The sequence below is a fragment of the Ciconia boyciana genome, chromosome 11, assembly GCF_034638445.1.
Source record: "Ciconia boyciana chromosome 11, ASM3463844v1, whole genome shotgun sequence".
Lineage (NCBI taxonomy): Eukaryota > Metazoa > Chordata > Aves > Ciconiiformes > Ciconiidae > Ciconia > Ciconia boyciana.
The window spans coordinates 22927053-22948783 of record NC_132944.1 but is presented as its reverse complement, the minus strand read 5'-3'; the positions used below and the strand labels follow the sequence as shown (position 1 = coordinate 22948783).

The 21731-nt window shown below is 37.5% G+C and overlaps 1 protein-coding gene across 1 annotated transcript in view; it reads left to right on the top strand.

The window, feature by feature from the left end:
• The window catches only part of APPL1 (adaptor protein, phosphotyrosine interacting with PH domain and leucine zipper 1), a 28139-nt gene extending 7498 nt beyond the window's left edge, over positions 1–20641 (top strand). Inside the window, exons 4-22 of the mRNA XM_072875711.1 lie at positions 770–841; positions 1673–1760; positions 3372–3413; positions 4236–4294; positions 4780–4926; positions 6424–6506; positions 6610–6768; positions 8091–8279; positions 8777–8819; positions 10795–10851; positions 12475–12566; positions 13136–13318; positions 15634–15683; positions 16068–16242; positions 16343–16379; positions 17880–18026; positions 18256–18306; positions 18662–18751; positions 19343–20641. Coding sequence (XP_072731812.1) covers positions 770–841; positions 1673–1760; positions 3372–3413; positions 4236–4294; positions 4780–4926; positions 6424–6506; positions 6610–6768; positions 8091–8279; positions 8777–8819; positions 10795–10851; positions 12475–12566; positions 13136–13318; positions 15634–15683; positions 16068–16242; positions 16343–16379; positions 17880–18026; positions 18256–18306; positions 18662–18751; positions 19343–19492 — 1914 coding nt within the window. The 3' untranslated portion in view covers positions 19493–20641. The remainder of the gene's footprint in view (positions 1–769; positions 842–1672; positions 1761–3371; positions 3414–4235; positions 4295–4779; positions 4927–6423; positions 6507–6609; positions 6769–8090; positions 8280–8776; positions 8820–10794; positions 10852–12474; positions 12567–13135; positions 13319–15633; positions 15684–16067; positions 16243–16342; positions 16380–17879; positions 18027–18255; positions 18307–18661; positions 18752–19342) is intronic.
• The last annotated feature ends 1090 nt before the right edge of the window (positions 20642–21731 follow it).

The following is a 21731-nucleotide window of genomic DNA, read 5'->3' as shown; positions in this document are numbered from 1 at the left end:
TCAGTTAGTTTGTTACATTCATTGAGAAGAAGGAGGGGGGAATGTAACAAGCTGGAAGGAGGTGCTCAGAATTTTTAATAAAGAAGTTGGGGTTTTTTGTATTTCCAAGTGTTTTATGTATAGCTGTTGTGAATTGAAAGAAGAATTAAATTAGCATTGGACCTTTTAACTTATTTTTCGGATTTGTCTCCTTTGGACTGCTTTTTTCCCCAGTTAGGAGATTAGCTTAAAAATACACAAATATTGTTTTAGCTGGATTGTTTCTTTTTTCAGTTGTGACCATTTTGGTCATACTTTTGCCTCCATCAAGGCATCATAGAAGTAAACTCTTTTGGATGGTTTAAAAATGTCACATAATCGCATACCTGAAGAGCTAGAAGTTTAAGATGAACACCAAATATTGCTTGATTTTTGATAATTTTAAAATAATTTGCAGAGCTGGATAAAAATCTTCATAGATGTCAAGTCTGCATCTTTCCTGATTTTTTTAAAATAAAATCAATTAATTTATAAAATCTACTAATTAGATTAATTAATTTATTTTAAAAATAGATGTGTTTTTTTTTTTAAATGAGAATTGTTTATTACTTCCCTCCCCCAAAAAAAGTATTCCTTCTTTACAAGACAATAAAGAAGTGCTTCAGTGTATCTTAACTGGGTAATATTTTAAAATAATGAAACACCCAGTATGTTCATAGACATGATTAATGTGGTTTTGTGAACAGCAGAAGTCACTGCAAACAACATGCCTCCTTTCCTTCTCTTGTAGCGGTTTCCACTAGGCGGAGATGATGAAGTCATGACTTCCACTTTACAGCAATTTGCAAAAGTGATAGACGAGGCAAGTACTTGTATGTTTCACGTACTTTGCTAATGTTGTCACGTATAGACTTTAACTCACTTGATTATTCCAGCCTTTTTTAAGATAGTAGGTACAGAAATGGCTTTCATTTGCCAGTAAGGTAACACTTTATTGTATACTGCAGCATATATTTAAGGTTATATAACCTGAAGATAAAGAAATTCAGCAAAATGAGGATACATTGTTGAGAAGAATGTGGTTTAACATGTGATACAGCCAAAAAACATTACAGAATGGCAGTTAGAAACTGTTTTTCATGAGGGTATTTGTATTGCCTGATTTCAGATACCTGACTGCCAGAGGAACCTCCTGCAGTCTGTATTAGAGAGAGAGACTGACTCTCTGGAAAGACAACTTAGCACCATTGAGATCCGAATCGGGATTTTTTCTGTGATCCCTCTCCTCACTTTTAACACTACTTAAACAGCATTTTGGGAGGAATAACGCCTTTGTTCTACCTCTGTAACCTGTGAAAGATGGGCTGTGATGTAGCTGGAAGGAAACTGGAGAAGTAAATTGACTAGTCAGAATGTATGAGGCCGTCTTCTGACATGATCCAGTAACTTGGAATAAAGTTGGAAAAGTAGGGACAAATACTAAACTCTAAAGGTCTTTTATAAAAAGCTAGTGATGAGATCAGGAACCTAGAAAAGAATAGCTGCAAAAAAATGAATGTGCAAAATTATGTTTGAGTTGTACTGTCATCTTTGAGTGAAATTGATGTCAACCTGTCATTTTTATTTTATTTTATTTTATTTTAATCTCAGCACTGTTTTCCTAAAATTTCCTTCTTTCTTTTGTCTTTTACAGCTCAGCTCTTGCCATGCAGTACTTTCAACTCAACTTGCAGATGCAATGATGTTTCCTATTACCCAGTTTAAAGAAAGGGATCTAAAAGGTAAAGTGCTCAAACAAATACTGTTTTTATCAACAGCAGCAATAACAAAACCATAGCATTTAATCTCCATAGCTCTTGTTTCACTAAATAGAATACACCACTTATTTTTCAGCTCTCAAAAGTATGCACCTCCCAATTTTTTTAAAAAAAGTAAGTTATTTCTATTCATGAGAGTATTAACTTATGTTGAAGAACTTAACACTATTACTGTTTCAACAAAAATATTACTTACACCACGGAAGCACTTATATTCAAGATTAAAATTTTGCATTTACTGTAAAGATTAGGAAAGAATAATTTTTAGATAATTTGCATATTCAGGAAATACTTGTATATATTATAATACCATGACATCAATATAATGGCTGGACTAAACTCAAAAGGCAAAGTCCCGAAGTTGTAGTACTTATTATATTATTAAGATTTAGTAAGGTGATTCTTCAGCCCTGCTGGTAATATAGGTGGCTTCTTACATGCAGGCATAAGATGCTTCCAGCTTCTCGTTTTTGTAACAGTTGTATCTTATTCTGCCTCGTCTAAAATAACATATAAAGTGTCTGATTATGATAGATTTTACTTGAGATGCTAAAGTGAATAGACTGGTATGGCAAATGGGCTTCAAATATAAATGATAAGAGCTAAAACCAAAATAACTTAAATCCCTAATGTGAACATCCTGGAGTAGGCATACCTAGCATAGGAATGTTTTAAGTCTAAATTGAAATAAAAATTACAATTCTTCTATAAGTCTTCTAGCTCTTTATGAATCTTGGAAAATACTTCTTTGGCAATAGTTCCTTGCAAAATTATGGGTCAAATAGATTATGCTTTTTAAGCAAGGGAACATGAGTATCTCGAGGCTAATATTACTCCTCAGAACCTGGAAAAATCTCCTGTTAATATTTACTGAAGAAGCATCTGTGAGGCAATAATCACAAATTAAATTTTCCCACTGGAAGTTTTTAACCACCAACTGATGTAGTATTTAATGACACCATACTTCTTTATGGACTTCATATGCACTTTTTGTAAAGCTTTTCCATGCTTTTTTGTCTCTGCTTTACCATAAAGTTGAACACAGCTCTCTGCTTGTTTATGTTGTAGTAGGACACAAAACCCCAATCGAGATCAGAACAAGTGCTAAGTATTGCACTGTTTTCTGTTCCCTGACACAGTGAGACTAAATAACCACCTAGACCAGGACTAATTTTAGGTAGGAGGAATCACAGTGTGTGGGGGGCTTTCCTTTGATCCCGTGATTCACACTTCCCCGTCTCCTGTGCTTCCACTTCCCCAACTCAGACCAGAACTCTGACCAGAACTATAGGTGACGCATTTGTATTGACGATGTCTTTCAAAGTCTTTTCAAAAAGAAGCTCCTCCTTAACTTATTACAGTACAGTGTCTTTTGTGGTAAGCCGGACAGCCATGTAAATGATACTCGGGCCCCAAGTTGGAGCAGACTTTCCTGGCCACATAGCGCCTCTGCTGGTAACTCAGTATGGTACAAGGTGTGAACTACAACTGTTCGGTAGTGAAACATTGCATGAGAAACCTTAATATATAAATGTTAATAACAACTTATTTAATTTGTGATATGTTGTTTTGTAGAGATATTAACTCTAAAAGAAGTTTTCCAAATTGCAAGCAATGGTAAGTGTAAAATACTTCATGTTATAGATATTACAAGACGACAGTATTATTGTAGATTATTTACTCAGAAACCTAGCGAAGGTATTTGCAAGGCTTAAAGTGACTAAGGTGTCATTTTTTTCAGTGATACTTAGGCACCCAGCTTTCCTTGGTTCGTTTACTTGTCAATCCCTGCTTTGTGTACCTAAGTGTTAAGGCAAATTGACAGTATTAGTCTTTTTTACAATACTGAAAATGTATGTATAATTATTAAATAATTTAAGATCATGCTACCAAAATTACTAAAAATAGTAAGGTGCTAGCTCACTTCTTAAAGTCAGGACTGGATTAATAAACAAATTTTACCTCCCTAAAATTAGTTGGATAGTTCTCTTCCCTGTTGTCAGAAGTTACTTTGTTTAGCTAGCTCTACTATATCCTCGTAGAGGACATATTCTTTAAGTAAGGATTAAGTAAGAATTCTGCTTCTCTCAATGTAAATTGCTTCATTGCTTTAGAAGCAAAAAAGATTAGATACAGTTTTTCATAATGGAAAGTTGTCTCTACTTATAGAAAGTTTCTGTCTTTGAAGAATATTAGATGTTCAGGGAAATTCTTAACAATTTGGCCATATTTGCATCTGGTTAGAATATTTCTTCAGCCCAAGTATTTGTGGCAGTGAAGTAATTATAAACAGGCAAGAAGAATTCTTAAAGGTTTTCATATGACAGAACTTTGCATTCAGATGGCTGTGCAACACACAGTGATATAAAAGGTTTTCTGCTCTGTTTCATAACTCATTAATTTATCAAAATGATAATAAATTCTCTCTTGATTGCTTAGACCATGATGCTGCCATTACCAGATACAGTCGGTTGTCAAAAAGAAGGGAAAATGAAAAGGTTCGTAAACCAAAATACTTCACATAAAGATTTTTAAAGGAGATAAGAAGTAATTTTTAGCTCATATATATTTATGATGGAAACAATGTATGGCACATTCCACCTGAAGTTTGATAGTTTATGTTTTAGCAGTCTAGACAGTTTGCTTCAGAACAGAAGAGCAGGTTTCCCCAATACACGCCTGTCTTGTAACACTGAAAATGTTCTATGATTAAGATTGTGATACTATATTCAGTTTATTTTTGTAACGAAATAACCACACTTTCCAGGGAGAAAAGAATGCTGTATTTGTTTTTCATGTATCTCTCATGTATAAATTAGAGAAGCAGAATTGGAGGGTAGAATATGCAATTGCTGCTGATAAAGGGTAGAACATTACTGTGTTGGTTTTTCCGTGCTGGCTATAAAGCTGTCCAGAAGGCACGTGATGAATGCCAAGTCTCAAACATTCCTTTTTGCCCCTCCCCCTGTCTGTGTCTCTTTAGGTCAAGGCTGAAGTTACAGAAGATGTATATACTTCAAGGAAAAAACAGCATCAGACTATGATGCATTACTTCTGTGCATTAAATACTCTTCAGTACAAAAAGAAAATTGCTATGCTAGAACCCTTGCTAGGATACATGCAAGCTCAGGTAATTTCAGATTCTGAAAGCTGTAGGTCTGCAAGAAGATGTAAAAGCACTTCATGAAGGTTGATGTACTGAAATCCATTGCAAGACCTCTTTTGCAATCCCAGGAAGCAAATGGACAAAAAGACATACCCCATCCTCATCCTTGTAGCTGTCATAGCTGCTGCCGTGGACACTGTCATTAGCTAGCAGTAGTCATTTCCCGCTCAATATATGAATCTCATCATGACGTGCCCTCGCTCCCATCGGAGAATCTTTTAGGAAAGTCTGGGTAACAAATATAAAGGCCCAATTCTACCCCAAAACCTAGATGGCTAAGTTTAATGCACTGCCTAAATTTTCACTGCTGGGTACTTTTTTCCACTCAATCAGTAATGGGAATAGCTGATAAAAACCTTCATGCATGCAAGTCCACATGGAAGTGTACCTTCTTAGAAAGTAACGTGGAGACAGTTAAACTCTTTCCTGTGGCAGCTATTCTGAGATGAGATAATCATCAAAGTCACATCCCTACTGTTTTCAATCAGGGATGTGGAAGAACTGGAATGCTAAAAATCACTCTGGCTTGGTTTTGTTTAATATAAATGAGTTTATGATTGGTTTATTTGAGGATGGGTACAATAGAAAATACAACTATGAGAAAGTTCTTTGGAGAGACTTAATTTGTTTTTTCAGAAGTATGTCATCAGTATGTTTTAAAAAAAAAAAAAACAAACCAAACTTTCCAGCATCTGGCACTGCCACAGTATCCTGAGTAGAAATTAACTTTTACACTGTCTGAAAGCTTTCCAAGTCCAAGAAGAACCCTTGCTTCTTCTTGAAACTTTGCAGCTTGTATTTAAGAACTAAGCTCTGAATGTTTTCTGTAACGAAGTAGATAGTGCAACCTGTTGTACAGGTGCAGGTTTTTGCTGAATCTAAGAATGGGAAGGGCAGGGCTACGCCCTGTGGCTTCCTGTTCCAAGATTTCACATGGCTAAACTCAGTTTGGATGTGGCAGTTTTTCTGGACCAATATGGAGTACACTGTTTTTAAGATGCATGTTGTCAGTTCCCCTTGGCAGGGTCCACAGTTAGAGGATGGCCTCAGACGAGTCCTCACAGGTTTCCCCTCTCCTATGTCCCCAAACAACCCCACCCATAACACAACACTTACCAGACTGGTGGGCTTGAAAAAGTAGAGGGAGACCTTGGGACCACTAAAAGGACAAACCTTGTTTCTTTCTAGGGCAGTTTCTGCCTATTTCTATGTTTCCTCCAGGTGACTCTGTGCATATCCTCTTGACACAGTGAAATCCCACTGCAGTGCCAGTGTCAGCCTTCATGTGCAGACAAAAACATGCGTTCTGCTCCTTTCATTGAGAGACTTTGGTGGGAATGAGGGATGAGAACGGATTTCTTTGAGAAACTTTAACCTCCTGTGGTTTCATCTGTTAATTGTCAATGTAGTTTTATTAATGACTAAATTCTCCCTTTTCCTCCTCTTTTTTTTTTTTTAAAGATAAGTTTTTTTAAAATGGGTTCAGAAAATCTTACTGAGCAATTGGAAGAATTTTTGACCAATATTGGCACCAGTGTACAGAAGTAAGTTGTTTTTGTTGAACTTTGAACTATTACAAGACAATTATATTTTCTGTTTCTACTTATTAACAAATTATCTTTGTTAATAGCACATTATTTATGTTAGTGTTCGCAGGGAAATGGAGTGCGAAGTAGAAAACATGCAACAAACTATAGAGGACTTGGAAGTAGCTAGTGATCCACTGTATTTGCCTGATCCTGATACTACGAAATTTCCTGTTCATAGAAATCTAACACGGAAAGCTGGCTATCTCAATGCAAGAAAGTAAGACTAACTTGTTACTTAAAAATTCCACAATATTTCATTTTGAGAAAGGAAAGCTAAAAAAGCATGCAATATTTTTTTGAAGTTAGCTATGCTGATTTTACTTAGTTGAGTAAGTCACATAGGAGCTATTCTGCTTCTTTCTTTGGACTCCTTCACTTAATTAGTATTAATTTCATTGTTACACTGACACAGTGTCATTCAGGTGCAAAGCACAGTTATCCTGATTTTAGTCTAATTTTGCCTGAATTTTCACATCAAAAAGAAAAATTAAAGTTTAGGAGAGTGTAATTTCACTGCATTGTAATTGGAAAACAGCAAGATTGCAGCTATCAGCATTGTTATGTAAGTGTCTGTTAAAGCTTTGGGATTCAAGTTACTAATAAAACGTGACAAGCTTGAGATCTACAAGGCAAAACATTCTCTGTTACCCGAAATACACTTTGAACGGCCTTCTCAATTTCATGAGGTAGTCTTTTGTCCACGGGAGGGAGCTGTTACTCTGTTTATTAAAGTCTAGCCGCTGATTTTTATAGTTATTAAATATAAGTTGTAACACTCGGATTTTTTTCTGTAATTTATATAATAAGCTCCAAGGAATTTTAAAAAAATGTGGATTACTTTTACAACAACTGTTAGAGTAACATCCTCACCAAATGAGGCCTGAATCTCTGCAGTAGAACACAATTGCAGCAATTAATATTGAAGAGAGTATCTGCACAAAAAGGGAGGCTAAACTTCAAGTGATACTGATTTGTGGTTTCAGATTGTTCCAGAAGACTGTTATTCGGGGGGGGGGACAACAAACCAAAAAAACCTAGCAACATGCTCTAAGCAAAATTTTGGAGATCTTGTTGAATGGTACAAAATACTTGGAAAATTGAGGTATCTTATGTGACTAAGCTAATGCTTAACACAAAGTTCTTCAAAACTTAGGCTTAACAATTTAAGTGTAGAGTTCAGAGGTCTTATCGATTATATTGATAATGCATATCCTTTGAATACACATATTGTGAAAAGCAATACCGTAAAAGCCGATCATCAAAACTGAAGTGCTTATGCCTTTTTATTCTAAATTAAATTTCAAATAATCTAAGAAAGCAACTATTTTATGTATTCTTTGCCCAGCAATAGGTTTAGAATGAAAAAAACCAACAGACGGAAAGAGACTAATTTAGCTGTAAAGCTAACCTAAAACACTAAATAGGGAAAAACGTTTTCTAGAGTGCCCAGATGGTTTGTTCCAAGTAATTTTTTTTTTTCTAATTTATACAGCTTAGCTGATCTCATCTACCAACTAAGAACCTCTTTTCATCTTTTAGTAAGACAGGGCTGGTATCTTCCAGTTGGGAGAGACAGTTTTACTTCACTCAAGGTGGAAATTTGATGAGCCAGGCAAGAGGTGACGTAGCAGGGGGACTTGTCATGGATATAGACAATTGCTCTGTAATGGCTGTGGACTGTGAAGACAGACGGTACTGTTTTCAGATAACATCTTTTGATGGTAAAAAGTAAGTATTCTTACATTCCTGTTACCCGTAAGTAATACTGGACTCGCTAGTTAAGAAAAGAAAGATGGTCTACCTTTGGCCAGATCACAGCTTGATAGATTTTGGGGGTATTTAGAAGCAAAATCTGGGATGTCTTTTTAACTTTGTAATGTCTGGGTATTTTTAGTTTATCAGCTCTATAATGTAGCTGAGTGGTATTTCAGAATAAAATTACCATAGTCAGTTTACAATGGTGTATTATTACATTTCATGAGTGCTTAAGTATTACATGGGCACAATCAGAATTTTGTTCCTTTTCTATCTTCAGCTGAAATGAAAACAGATTTTGTTTTTTCCCCCCCAATTAAATGTTGACTGCGCTCAGCACGTACACAGAATCTTCAGCCTTTCTTAATCTGTTGTGCAGTGTAAAAACATGAACACGGAGTTTCCTGTCTGAATGTACTTGTGAAGCATTTTAAATAGACAAAATTGTCTTTTCCATTCTCCTCTTTCAGGTCTTCAATCTTACAGGCAGAGAGTAAAAAAGATTATGAAGAGGTAAGCTTATAGGAGGTTCGCATGGAGTCCAATGATTTTCTGTTGCGCAGAAGGAATAAACTCGTAACAATAGTTGGAATGCTCATTTTGTGTTCTCTAGGTGGTAAGCAGTGAACTTTTAACTCATGCTGTCCATAATGACAGGTTTCAGGAAGTCTGACAAAATATTACTGTGTTTAAATCCTAGAGAAAAAAATGCCGTTCTGATTGCCACCAAGTCCTTTCCAGTATTATGGAAGAAAGAAAGGGAAAAAGAAAAAAAAAAAAAAAAAGTCCACAGCAAAACAGCTAGCAGTAATGGAATCTCGACAAAGGCTGCTTCTCCTCCTTCCTGCTCATGCTTTCCCAACCTTCTTCCCACCTGCATGTCAGGAACGGAAAGTAAAGGAAATCTTAGGTTAGGACACAGATAATGATGCAGGCAGTTGAGAAATGAGGAGAAACTGTTTTTCTGCCCCTGATGCACGAGGGGAAACATGTTTATACTTCATGAACAAGTTGAATCAAGAACTGTGAAATAATTTGCCTTTGGACTGCTTTCAAAGCTGCTTGTGATTGCTGTTTCCAAATGGCTGCTAAGTCTGGTGATGCAGATTCACTTGCCTGTGCAATGGATGAATACCAGCTGAGAAATGTCAGTATTCATTAGGTCAGCAACCTTAGATGTTGTAGCAAATATTGATGGGGAAAGGAAATGGAAAAAAAACCCCACCCAACCAGCAGGGATAGCTTTACCCTACTTTTTTTGGCTTTCTCTAGAGGTGAAAATAAAAAGTTTCTCTAGACTTTTTGCAAACAATAGCCTAATGGTACAGGCATGTCCCAGTCTAACAAAGAAGGTTCTTGTTACTAGAATTTATGTTTTATTTGGGCAGCTTTTTACAGCTTTCTGAAGGCTTGCACAGATGGGCACAGATTGATTCATTACGTTCATAGTCTATGAATAGAGTCAGATTTGTCCAGAAACAAAGGAACAGATGTACTAAGTGATATAAAGTATTTGTTAAATAAAAAGGTATGTCTGTTTGTATTATTATTCAATACAGACTTTTCAGTAAGGGGTGGGATGGGAAAGAAAATGTTTTAAAAGCACTGTTGATTTAAAACATGTTTGGGCAAGCAGCTGGATAAGGAAATATAGAAAATATGATACTTTCAGCCTGGATTAAAATTCCTCTGCGATCTTCAACGTTACATTGATATATAATGACCTTTTATGCTATTCTGTGGTTTTTAGCTGGGCTGTGTCAGGTTGGCCCTTGTTCATTTGTTCTGCTGAGGTTGGCCAGTAGCCTGACTCTGAAACATTTGCCCTCAGATGCCTCACCGGAGGAAAGGAGTTTATAGTCCACTTTAGCAGCTCAAATCTGTGGTTTTTCTGGGCTGCAGCTGCTGTGCAGTCTGTTAGATAGCTCAGGTGACAGCCCTAACAGCAAGCTGGGGTTCAGTGGAACAGCACCAGTAGGGTGCATATAATCCAGTTAGCTTTCTCCTTTGGAGAAGAGTTAAAAAGCAATGAGCAGGAGCAGCTGGTTTTCCATGGCAGGGGGAGAAAAAAGAGTCTAGCTTACAGATGCAAGAAATGGGCAAATTCCACTAAAGGCAGATGGAATCTTCATCATGGCTTGAGGAAACAACGTCATCTGCAGTCACAGAATAAAGGAGTACAGAGAATCCTGATTTTTTTTTTTTTTAAATTCCTTACAGTCGTGATTTATGTTTGCTTTACTTTTCATCTTCAGTATGACTAAAATAACTTTTTTCAAGTAAAAATCTGATCTTGTAAGGTGCAGTATGCAGATAGTAGTGAATTTAATGACAAGCTGGGTGTGCAGAATACTGGTTTGGCTCCCTGAGGTTACAAAGAGAGTGGGAAAAGTTCTGAAACTAGCCAATGCTGGTATTTAATCAAGATTGTTTAAAAAACTATGAAAAATTAAATTTTTTTTTTTTTTTTCCTCTCTCTCTTTTTCAGTGGATATGCACCATAAACAACATATCTAAACAGATATATCTAAGTGAAAACCCTGAGGTAACTTTACTAAAATTTATACTATCAGGAATATCTCAAGATGTAGATACGCACAAAATTAAAAAGAGATGAACTGGATCTAATTGCATAGCAAAGAATTAATCTGAGTACTTCCTACATGTCTAATTATAAGCTTTTCATTATATGAAAGCATACAGTTCGTTGTCTCCTTCATCTAAATGCTTATACGGAAAGTATTAAAAATATGTGGCTTTTATATGTGGTATAACTTTCTGACATCTTCAAGATCCTGTATTTGTACTTTGTATATGACACTGTGTGATAATTGAATATGACAGATATTCAGATGGATACATTTAATTTCTCCTAGAGGGAACCGACAATCTTAGGAATTAGATGAGCGTAGCAATTTTGTAGGAAAGACATATCTTCATTAAAGAGTTATTTGCCTTTTGAAGAGTTAGAAATTGATTATTTGTTTCATGTAGAGAAGTTGGGTAAGTAAATTAATGTCATTTATTTGGTTTTCATTATATTTATATAGTAAATTCATACTGATACAAACTTACATAGTGATTTTTACTTGCTTAAATAGGGGAACTGCCCCAACAAAATCTGTCGGTTTATAACAGAGCATTTATCTATATATAAAGTGTGTTGAAAGTGAAATTGTACTCCTTGATGTCCCTGCTGAGTTCTGAAATGGGTTATTGGAAAGGAAACTTTCCAATAGCCTGTGGTCACCAGAGATGTGAACTGTAGATACAGCAGTCAACAGGCAGCTTGTTGAGTCTAAGTTAACTACACAGATGAGGAACAAAATGGTTTTAGTGCAAAGCTCTGTTCCCTAAAGCAAGTCTTCTGATGAATATACAGCTGAGGTGGTGTTTAGTCCTGGCATAAACATGGGCAGCTCCCTTACATCAGTGAGGGTGTGTGCATTTACACCTGGATCTTAGTGCCTTCCCCTCACTTCCCAATGGCTTTACAGTCATTCCCATTTTCTGAGTCACGTGCTCACACAAAATGTTTTGTCTGCTGCACCTTCCACCTCCAAAAATCCTCTTTCCTCAAGGGCTTTCGCTATTGGCTTTACCCATGAAGTGAAGCCATCAACATTAAATACTGATACTTCAGAACTTGTGATTTCAATGAGAGATTAAAATGGAATTATTCAACTGTCACTGGTCTGTTATTTGCTGAAATAACATTGTTACGCAGTCCTTACTTGAGAGTTGTTCATGTCTTGGTTTTTCAGAAACATTTAAGTGTTCCCAAATTTCAAGTGCAGATTTCTGAATCTTCATGGTTTTTAGTTAGTAGTTGAGGACTGCATTTCTCAAGTGAGATTTTTCTTTTTCTTCCTGGCTACATTTGCTTATTTTGTCAGACTTATCATTGGGACTTTTATCTATTGCTGGCTTTTATTAACATTTGCGGTATTATAAAGCAAGTGCATTCATTTACATTTAGAAAGTGAACAGCAGGAAATGTGTTACAAGTTAGAAGAAAATACTACAACTATGTTAGTGAAAATTTGGGAATGTAAGATTCTCGCAAAGGGTTGAGTTGATCACTTCTGTCAATTGCATATAAATAAAATCTTAAAGCTTATTTTGAGGAAAATGTTTTCAGCTATTTTATCCCATCTCTCTACTGCAGGAAATGGCTGCACGTGTAAATCAGTCAGCTCTGGAGGCTGTTACTCCGTCTCCTTCCTTTCAGCAGAGGCATGAGAGCATGCGGCCAACTGTGTAAGTTAATAAACTATAGGGCATTTGAAGAGCATGTCTGTAAAGAATCCTGGATAAAGTTCCAGCAAAAAAAACCCCAAACAATAAAACTTTCTATGTTCATGACTAGATCTTTGATAGGCTAGAGGAAAATTTCTTGGAGTCACCTTTTTAGCATTGTTTAGCAACCATTGTTACAAGTAATCCAGATTTCCAGCTGACCAGACAGTTCTGTTGGTTGCATCATATGTCTGGTTTGTTGTATGAATTCATAATGAGATTTTGCTTAATGTGTCCAGCTCCTGGAAGCAGACCTCAGATTATCTTAACATCAAGATGTAATCACATACGAAATATCATACAATCTGATGCAGTTATTAATGCAAGTAGTAACTTTAGCTGACTCAAATTGGACTAGGACCGTAGACTCCATTTTTGTTTACCATACCCTGATCTTCTTCAGATTTTTAGTTTTTATTTTGTTTTATATTAAAGTTTTGGCATACTGTATTGGTCTCCCTATGGTTTAATTTATTATCAACCAACCTGAAACTAAGATATCTTCATTTTGATTTTTTGTTTTCTTTTAGACAACCTCGTCCTCCTGCAGCTCGTACTAGCAGCACAGGGTCACTGGGATCTGAATCAGCGGCTTTATCGGCACTTTCCTTGGACTCACTTGTTGCCCCTGACACTCCTATACAATTTGACATAATATCTCCAGTTAGTGAAGATCTGCCTGGTCAAGCAAAATCTGCAGGGCAGTCGGGCAGGTAGGAAATGTAGAGAGAAGGGAAAACCTTCCTGAAGTTAATGTTATTCATTTAAAAACAAACAAACAAACAAGAAAACCATGTTTAGGCTGCAGCTCCAAAACACACGTTGCCTTTGCCCTGACTCATGTCACAAAATTTGCAGTGGCCCGCGAAGCAAAACAATTTTTTTAATTGTTAAATAGAGTTGTAAAAAAATGGCTTAATTACATGCACTAGGTTCAAGGTATAGTTTTCTCTTTAGCAGCAGCTTTTCTTGCTTTAACAGCTAATGCTTTTCTTTCTTGATTTATTTTAATCTTTTGGTTTCACAAAGTATTTTCCTTTCCTATTGCTTGCTCACCCAGCAGCTTGGGTTATTTCCTCTTGGAAACTCAAGAGAAATTTGGTAGCCCTGCCTCCAGGTGATGATGGCATACGATGACACTCTTCTTAACCTGAAAGGTGAGTGAAAATGATCTAGGCTTCTAGAGTAATCTCATATACAGACAAGTTAAAATTGTCTAAGAGCTCTTCCCAAAATATAAAAACATTTTCTCCTACTTGTTTTTTTGTGAACTTCCCATTCAAAAACAATAATAAAAACCTGTAAATCTGCACTGCATTTCTGGAACTGTACATACAGAATTCAGATATTAAGAAAACATATTTGCAGGTCCAGCTGCTCTTAACAACAACAAAAAAAGACAAAAAGCTGAAAACTAATTTACATGACTCTAGTCACAATCATGTGTTGTATCCCCCTGCCTTCTAGAAAAATACTTGAATTTTCAGTTGCATCTCACAGATACATAAGATTTAAAATTACGTATATTCAACTTTTTTTTTTGACAGTTTTTTGTTGTTGTTTGGTATAGCAGGATAATCAGTTGGCTAACTAGATCCTTGAGAACATACTGATTTAAAATAGACTTGACCTGTATTCCAGGAAGTGGAAAGGTTAATGCTTCAGCTAAATTTATGTCATCAGTTATAATTCCATTCTAGAAAATCATATTTTTCATAGCAGAAATGATCCAGAGTTGTGCTCAGTATTTTCAGTCAACCATCACTGTCAATAAGGAACTGCAGCGTTTGTTCAGATGGGCAACATGCTACTTTAGAGTATTGATTATTTAAAAAAAAAAAGACTTTCCTTAGTTTCTGATACTGATGACATATTTAAATTTTTTTTTTGCGTTTGAGAGATCCTGTGAGATTTTGCATTTACTGTTCCAGTCTAATCTTAAATGACAAGAAAAGTCTGAGCAATAAAAGATGCTAATAGAAAGAATTTCCCTCAGTGTGTTTACACAGGTCAGCATTTCATGGGATGATTCTTGACTGAGTCCATGTTACACAAACGTTGTAGCAATGCAGTCTTGACTTCAATCTAGAACAATTCTATGACTTTAAACTAGACATCTCTTAGTTAAAAGATTTCACTGATCAAATAAAACTGGCAGTCAGTATGACATGTAACGGAACAAGAGAGATGGACATTTTTTCCTCTTAGTTCTGAAATTTGCTTTTAGAACACTAACTATTGAGAGGTGACCCCTTCATTACTCCCCTCTAAAACCTGATTTGAAGTTTATTGAACCCTTCACAATAGTTTTTCAGCTACCAGTTAGCCGAAGAGAACAGGTTTTTTCCTCTTTCGAAGTTTTAAATTTAACTTCCCCGTTTCCCGTACTCTTTTCAGCATTGCTTCACTGCTTTTGAAAAATGTAGACTTGGAAGCCTAGAGTATTTTCACTTTTCGTTGTAACTGATAGCAATTCTGTCTTCGAGAGCCAGAAATAGCCACATTTCTCTTGACCCTCTAGGAGTAAAACCCCAGTGATGTTTTCAGAAAGCTGCATTTGAAACAAAACCAGTGACTTCTCTTCAGTAAGTAATTCGACAACGTGAGACAGTGATGAGAAGTGTGGTGCTCCTGTGGAGTACTGAAAGGACTAGTTTTTGGCTGTACTTCCTGAAGCTGTTCTGTGACATTTCATCCCCTAAAACTGTGCCTTTGCAGATATTAACAAGGTCTTGTCTTGGGCTTAATTTAGATATAAAAAAATACCATGTGAGCAAAACTCTCTATGGCAGCAATAGGACAACGATATCTGGTATTCTTCCTGTAATTTGAGCCCTCAAACACAGCAATTTATGTCTAACTCCTGATTAAATGGCTTGTCCTTATGATTTATCATACATTATTCCTCCAGATTACAAGTCTGTGAAATCATTACACGTTCTTATTTGATGCAGCATGAGACAACTGCATTATTCATTAGTGGTTCTTGTGATCTGACTCCTGCTTTAATGTTTTCGTTTTTTAATAGACGCACAAATCCTTTTGGTGAATCTGGAGGCTCAAAATCTGAAACAGAAGGTAAAGCAAAAACTTTATTTCAATGCAAAATAAAAAATAGAATTTGAAAATTATTTTTCTATTTTTGTCTGTAGCTTCTCCTAATTTAACAGCAGGTTTAGAATGCTTAGTTACATTAGCAATGTATTGGACAAGTTGAGTTAAATCGGGCTACTGTCTGAAAGTCTGTTTTAAAAATAATCCATTGCATCTTCTGTGTTCATTAAACCAAATGAAAAGATGCGTGACCTGCTGTTCAGTGATTGTACCTCTAATTCCTAAGTATGAGCAATCTCTTTCCAAGTCCTTAGAAGTCTGAAGTTTCCCTGACTGCAGTCCATCTTTGGTTTTGAATGGAAAACCCAAAATGGAGTTCACTTTTCCCAATACTTTCCTTTGTCTTAGATTCAATTCTTCATCAGTTATTTATTGTGAGATTTCTCGGCTCGATGGAGGTGAAGTCTGATGAAAGTCCAGATGTTGTTTACGAAACAATGCGTCAAATACTAGCAGCGCGCGCCATCCATAACATTTTCAGGATGACAGAATCACATTTATTAGTCACTTGTGACTGTTTAAAGTAAGTCTGCTTCCTGACTTCTGCTGACGTTTAGTTACAGAACGATCTTTCGCTTTGGTAACATTTACTTTCTGTTTTGTTTTTAAAAACAAATCTTTAGGTTAATTGATCCACAGACACAGGTTACAAGACTACGAGTAAGTAACTTTACATTTTAAGATAAATACCCAGCAATGTCATTCTTCTACTTTAAAAATAATATTATCAGATGTTAGCAAAAATCACTGACACCACGAGACTTCCAAATTCCCACTGACAGTGGGAGACTAACGCGTGCGTTTAACAATAGACAGAAGACCACTAGCAAACCAGGTTTAAGGGGAGTGATTTCAGTCGGTCAAAGAGGCTTTTGAACCTTCAAACCCCCCAGTTTGATAGAGTACAATCTTAGGAAAACAGAATATTGTATTTTAACAGCGTGTTTGATTACAAACGTTGATAGTGTTAGTAGAGAGGTAACATTAAGGTTGGAGTGAAATTAGTTCTGAAGTCCGAAAGGGCTTGCTTGGTGTTTGGTTTTTTTTTTCTTTTGGCTTTTTGTTTTTTAATGCATAATTGCATTGAGAGTGTTGTACAGTTTCTGGGTTTGGGGGTTTCTTTCAAATTCTTTATAAAAAATGCACTTGAAAGAAGTCAGTGGAATTCTTCATAGGATATCAAATAAGGCCAGCTTAATTCTTCAGAAGCACAGTCTTTGTTTTTCATATTTCAAAACTGTTCCCCCCCCTCTTTTCCTCTCTGCACAATTTACAGGCTGTCACTTGATTTCTTTGGGTCGTCTTTTCATAACATTCAGTTTTTCAGGGCCTCTGAATTCCTTTCACTTCCAAAAAAAGGAAGTGCCAAGCATGTGCAAATGCCCTGTGTTTCAAGTAGCGCTTTTTTCTTTCTTTACCTTTGTGGCATTAAGTTCAAAACTGCCCCCAAGCTGTAGGCGTGCCCAGGTGGGGGACACCAGCTGAGCACACGGCCAGGCTTCTAGAGGTCTGCACTTCAGGTCAGGAAAAGCTGGTCCTGTGGGTTTGTAACAGCTGTACCAGGGGCTTTCAGAAGTTAAAAACTTACCCTTTGGTGAGTCTTGAAAAGATACGTCTGAAATTTCTAAGTCCACCTTCTTCTACAAATAAGAATGCAAAATAGTTTTATTGTAACAAATAATGAGGATATCTAGTTTGTTCGTTTTGTTGGGTTTTTGTTTTTTTTCTTTTTTTCTTGCTTATAATTCATGAGAGCTGAACTAACTGTGGTAAAGGCTTTGGCGAAGTAGTGCCTTTACCTGGGACCAAATACTGAAAGCTTAGTCTCAAATGTAATTTGCATGAATGCTGCCTCTTTAAAGAAAATAAAAAAGGAGTGTATCCACATTTAGAAAGATGACCGAATGGCATTGCCAGTGCGGGCCCCTTGTCTTACGTGGAGCGTGTGTTTAGAAGGTTTCCTGTCTTCTGAGTAATTTGATCCTTGTCTTCTAATCTACTGTTTGTGTTTCGTAATTGCGTGTTTGGTCAGGCTGTAACTTCTTCTGGTGTGGTTCTGCATTTATGATACCAAAGTAATTAATGTGCAGCATACTGAAACCTCACAGAGAAAATACTTGGAACCAGTTTTAATATCTCCGTATTTGATCCTTTTGGCAGTTTCCTTTGCCCAACGTTGTCTTGTACGCTACACACCAGGAGAATAAGCGCCTTTTTGGATTTGTGCTTAGAACTTCAGGAGGGAGAGTTGAGAGCCGCGAAACTTCCATCTGCTATATATTTGAGTCAAATAATGAAGGGGAAAAGGTACTGGTCATGGTTATATTTGTATCAGTTTTGAACCCGACATGGATTCCAAGATGTTAGATCCATTCGAGCCAAGGGATTTCTATGGGAGTGTATTTTGTTTATGCACTGAAAAACAGTTAAACAAGTGCTTTAATATGCTATCGTACCTAATTTGGGAATCTGGCTTAAGTTTAAAGCTGTTCTTATTAGAGTCTTTTTGATTATTTCAAATCTGTTTTTTGTTTAGATTTGCGACTCCGTTGGACTGGCAAAACAGATAGCTTTTCATGCAGAACTGGTAAGAATCTTTTTGGGGCAAGGGATACTTGTGAATGGAAGGGAGAGGGTATATTTAATGCGTGTAACAATATATTCTGCAAGATGCTTATAGACGCAGTCATGCTGCTGTGGTGTATTTTTAAGGATTTGTTTTCTAGAATTTAGACCCCAGAGAACAAGACTGACCCATGTCTACTGTGGAACAATATCCAAGATGGGATTCAGTTTGCTGCCTTTAACAAACATACCAGTCCTTCAAAAGAAGAATAATCAAACCAGTGGTGTAACAGTTTTGAGGAAACTCCCATGACTTGGTAGCGTACCAAACATCTCGGGCTGTTGTTACTCACTTTATTTACATTTTTGCCCTTTAGGACCGAAAAGCATCAGAAAAGCAGAAAGAAATAGATAGAGTCAAAGAGAAACAACAAAAAGAACTGAATAAACAAAAACAAATTGAAAAGGTACATTTCATCATTATTTCTTCTCTTAGTCTTTTTTTTTTCTACTTACTTGCTTTTGCAGTTTTGTACTCCAAGCTCCACTATCATATTCTGTAGTGCAAGTTTGTAGAACATTATGGAGTTAATTATTGGAGGTATTTCCAGTGCAGATTGTGTATAGTTTTGTACAGTAGCTCTTAAAAAGAGCTCTTCTGGGGCGATAAACCACAGACCGTCTCTATAGGAATACCTAAGAGCAGTGCTTGAAGGGAAGACCTGTCCCAGGCCCAAGGTAATGGCAGGTGCTGAGGAGGGCTCCCTGACACCGTGAGGAGGGGGCTGCAGACGAAGATACTTCTTCTGACCGGCTGTGTCTGTGGGCGATAGGTACAAGTGTGCCAAGGTGCTCGCCGTCTGATAATGCCAGCTACTGGAATGGAAACGGTTTGGTTTCCTATTCAGTCTTTGAATTCCCTCTGTACAGAAAGTTGTCCATGGAGAGTATTACAAGATGGGTTATAAATCATCACAATGGTATCCTGTTTCCCGTTGTAGATGGCTTTAAAGTTAATATTCTTTTTCTGACTTCCCAACTCCCCCTTCTCACATTAGGACTTAGAGGAGCAAAGCCGGTTGATAGCTGCCTCCAGCAGAGCGAACCAGAGCAGTGGAGAAGGACAATTTGTAGTCCTTAGCAGTAGCCAGTCAGAAGACAGTGATTTAGGAGAAGATGGAAAGAAGAAGAGAGAATCTGAAGCCTAAAGTTGCCTACTGTATTAAAACTGGAGTCACGGATAGAGCTGGTGACATGGCACAAGTTCCACAAGAAGCGAAATGCAGATGGAGGGTCTGTTGTATCATAGAGAAGACTTGGCAATATGTAGACCCTATTATGCCTTGATTTTTCTTTCTCCATTAAGTGATTTCCATTTTCACGTCAGTATAATCTCTCTTCTGTATGCCAGATGACGCATGGTGATGCGACCATGTTTACTACAAAATTATGTTTTCTCAAGGCTTCTCTGCAGTATGGAAAAAACGGGGGGGTTTCCCCACGTACCTCTGTGCAAGTGACTGCTCTTGAAGCAAAACTTACAGCTCTCACTGGACTTCAGCAGTACGCTGACCTTTGTTCTTTACACTGCAGTACGGAGAACATCTTGCTGGAGACAAAAGTGGATGTCCACATAAGACAGCGCTAAGCTTCACCTAATTTGTTGCACATAACTTCTTAGATTTAGAAAGAAAAATCCTTATTAACATCAGTGAGATGTGCAATAGTTCTAGACAGAAAGATCTTATTTTTTTGTTTCATATTGCACTGTATGATACTGGGTTTTTTGGTGAATGCTGAAAGACTTCTTTCAACAGGAGAAAAAAATTGCCAGACCTGGGTAAGAGCTGATGAGACGCAGTTGCACTTTGCTGCATGAGGAATGTGCAAAGCATTCCTTATCAAATGATAAGAGTAATGGGTATATTCTGGTAGCACAAGTGCCACATTCTTGGTTTTTCCCCAGTACATGTAATAAAAAGCTGTAAGCCTTTGAGCTCACTTTTTCTAAAACATGCTTAGAGTTGCAGGAACATCTGAATTCCATCATTTGAAAAATCTTCTGAATAGGTAAATGCCTTGCCACCAGTACACTACATCTACTGAAAATGAGTTGAGGCTCTTTCTTTAAATCTTTTTACGGAAGTTGATTTTACAGACAGAATTTACTAGCTCTGAAGTAAGAGACTGTGCTAACCCTGCATCCTAGAGTCAGTCCCCTAAAGCATTTTTCAAAGCACTGTTTACAGCTTGTAATCTGAACTCCGTGTTCCATACCCTGTGTAATATTTATTTTGTATAGTACTGAATGTGCATTCACCTTTTGATCCAGAAGAGAAAACTTGTTTGAAGAGAAATATTTATTTTTGCACTAATTACTATAAATACTAAAATCCAGGGGAACAGAAGATATCTCTCTAATAGTGGCATGAAAATAACAGGAAGTGTAGAAAGAGAAGAATATGCTTATACTCCAAGTTATACTGTAGGTTGTGAGTGTTTTACAGTTCATTGCAGGGCACTTCTGGTGGTCAGGAATGGAAGCCATTTCCAGAGCTGGTGGTGGCCCAGCCTTTCAGAGCTGCAGTTGCTCAGTGCTGATAAAGTGTGGAATCTCGGGCCTCTCTGCTGGGCGGCCATAGGTGCGCAGAGGGAGCGGTGGCCGTAGCTCTCCTCGTGCACTGGAGGGGCCCTGCGTTGGCGGAAGGCGGCAGTCTGCTCCTGCCCCTGATGCTGGAGGTGGCAGTTTCTACGCAGGAGGCCACTGCATCTGGCTCCTGTCGCAGCAGAGAAGGGGGAGCAGTGCCCGCCCTTGTGGCGCCCGGCCAGGGCTAACCGTGTCGTGCCGCAGGAGCGAGAGCAGCTCTCGGAGCAGATGTTCCTGGCACCACAGCCTGCGGAAGGGCTTCAGCAGCCTCCCAAGGGGTCGCAGTGCTCCTGCCTTGCAAGAGGAGGCAGAGGGGGAGGCTGAGCAGCAGAGCCCCTCCGCCTTCTCTTCCTGAGTTAGTCAGCAACTCCTGTTCCAGTATATTTTTCATCCCCAGAGCAGCCAGTCGCTGGCAGAAATACCTGCTTTTGCTGTTGCCCAGTTGGGCCAAACAGCATTGCCCTGTGGCCAAATTTGGCTAGCAGACTGTCACACAGACCACACAAATCTGAGGCTTTTTTCTGAAAGAGTGGCATTTTTATTTCATAGATAGGCTGCTAGTCTCATCTCTCGTCCTTAAGGGACTGTTTTATTCTTGCCAATGGAAATGTAGAGAGGCAGCAAATCCAATTTTTTTCCTTTTTGTGCCCAAATCTGGGCTCACAGACGGTTGCATGGCAGCCAGTTTGTCTCTGCAACTCCTTCCAGTTCATGTTTCTTTCTCTTGGTTGGTTGTTTTTACTTGCTGATGCTTCTGTTTTCTATCAAATACTATGACAGTATAGCTCAAGGTTACTCTG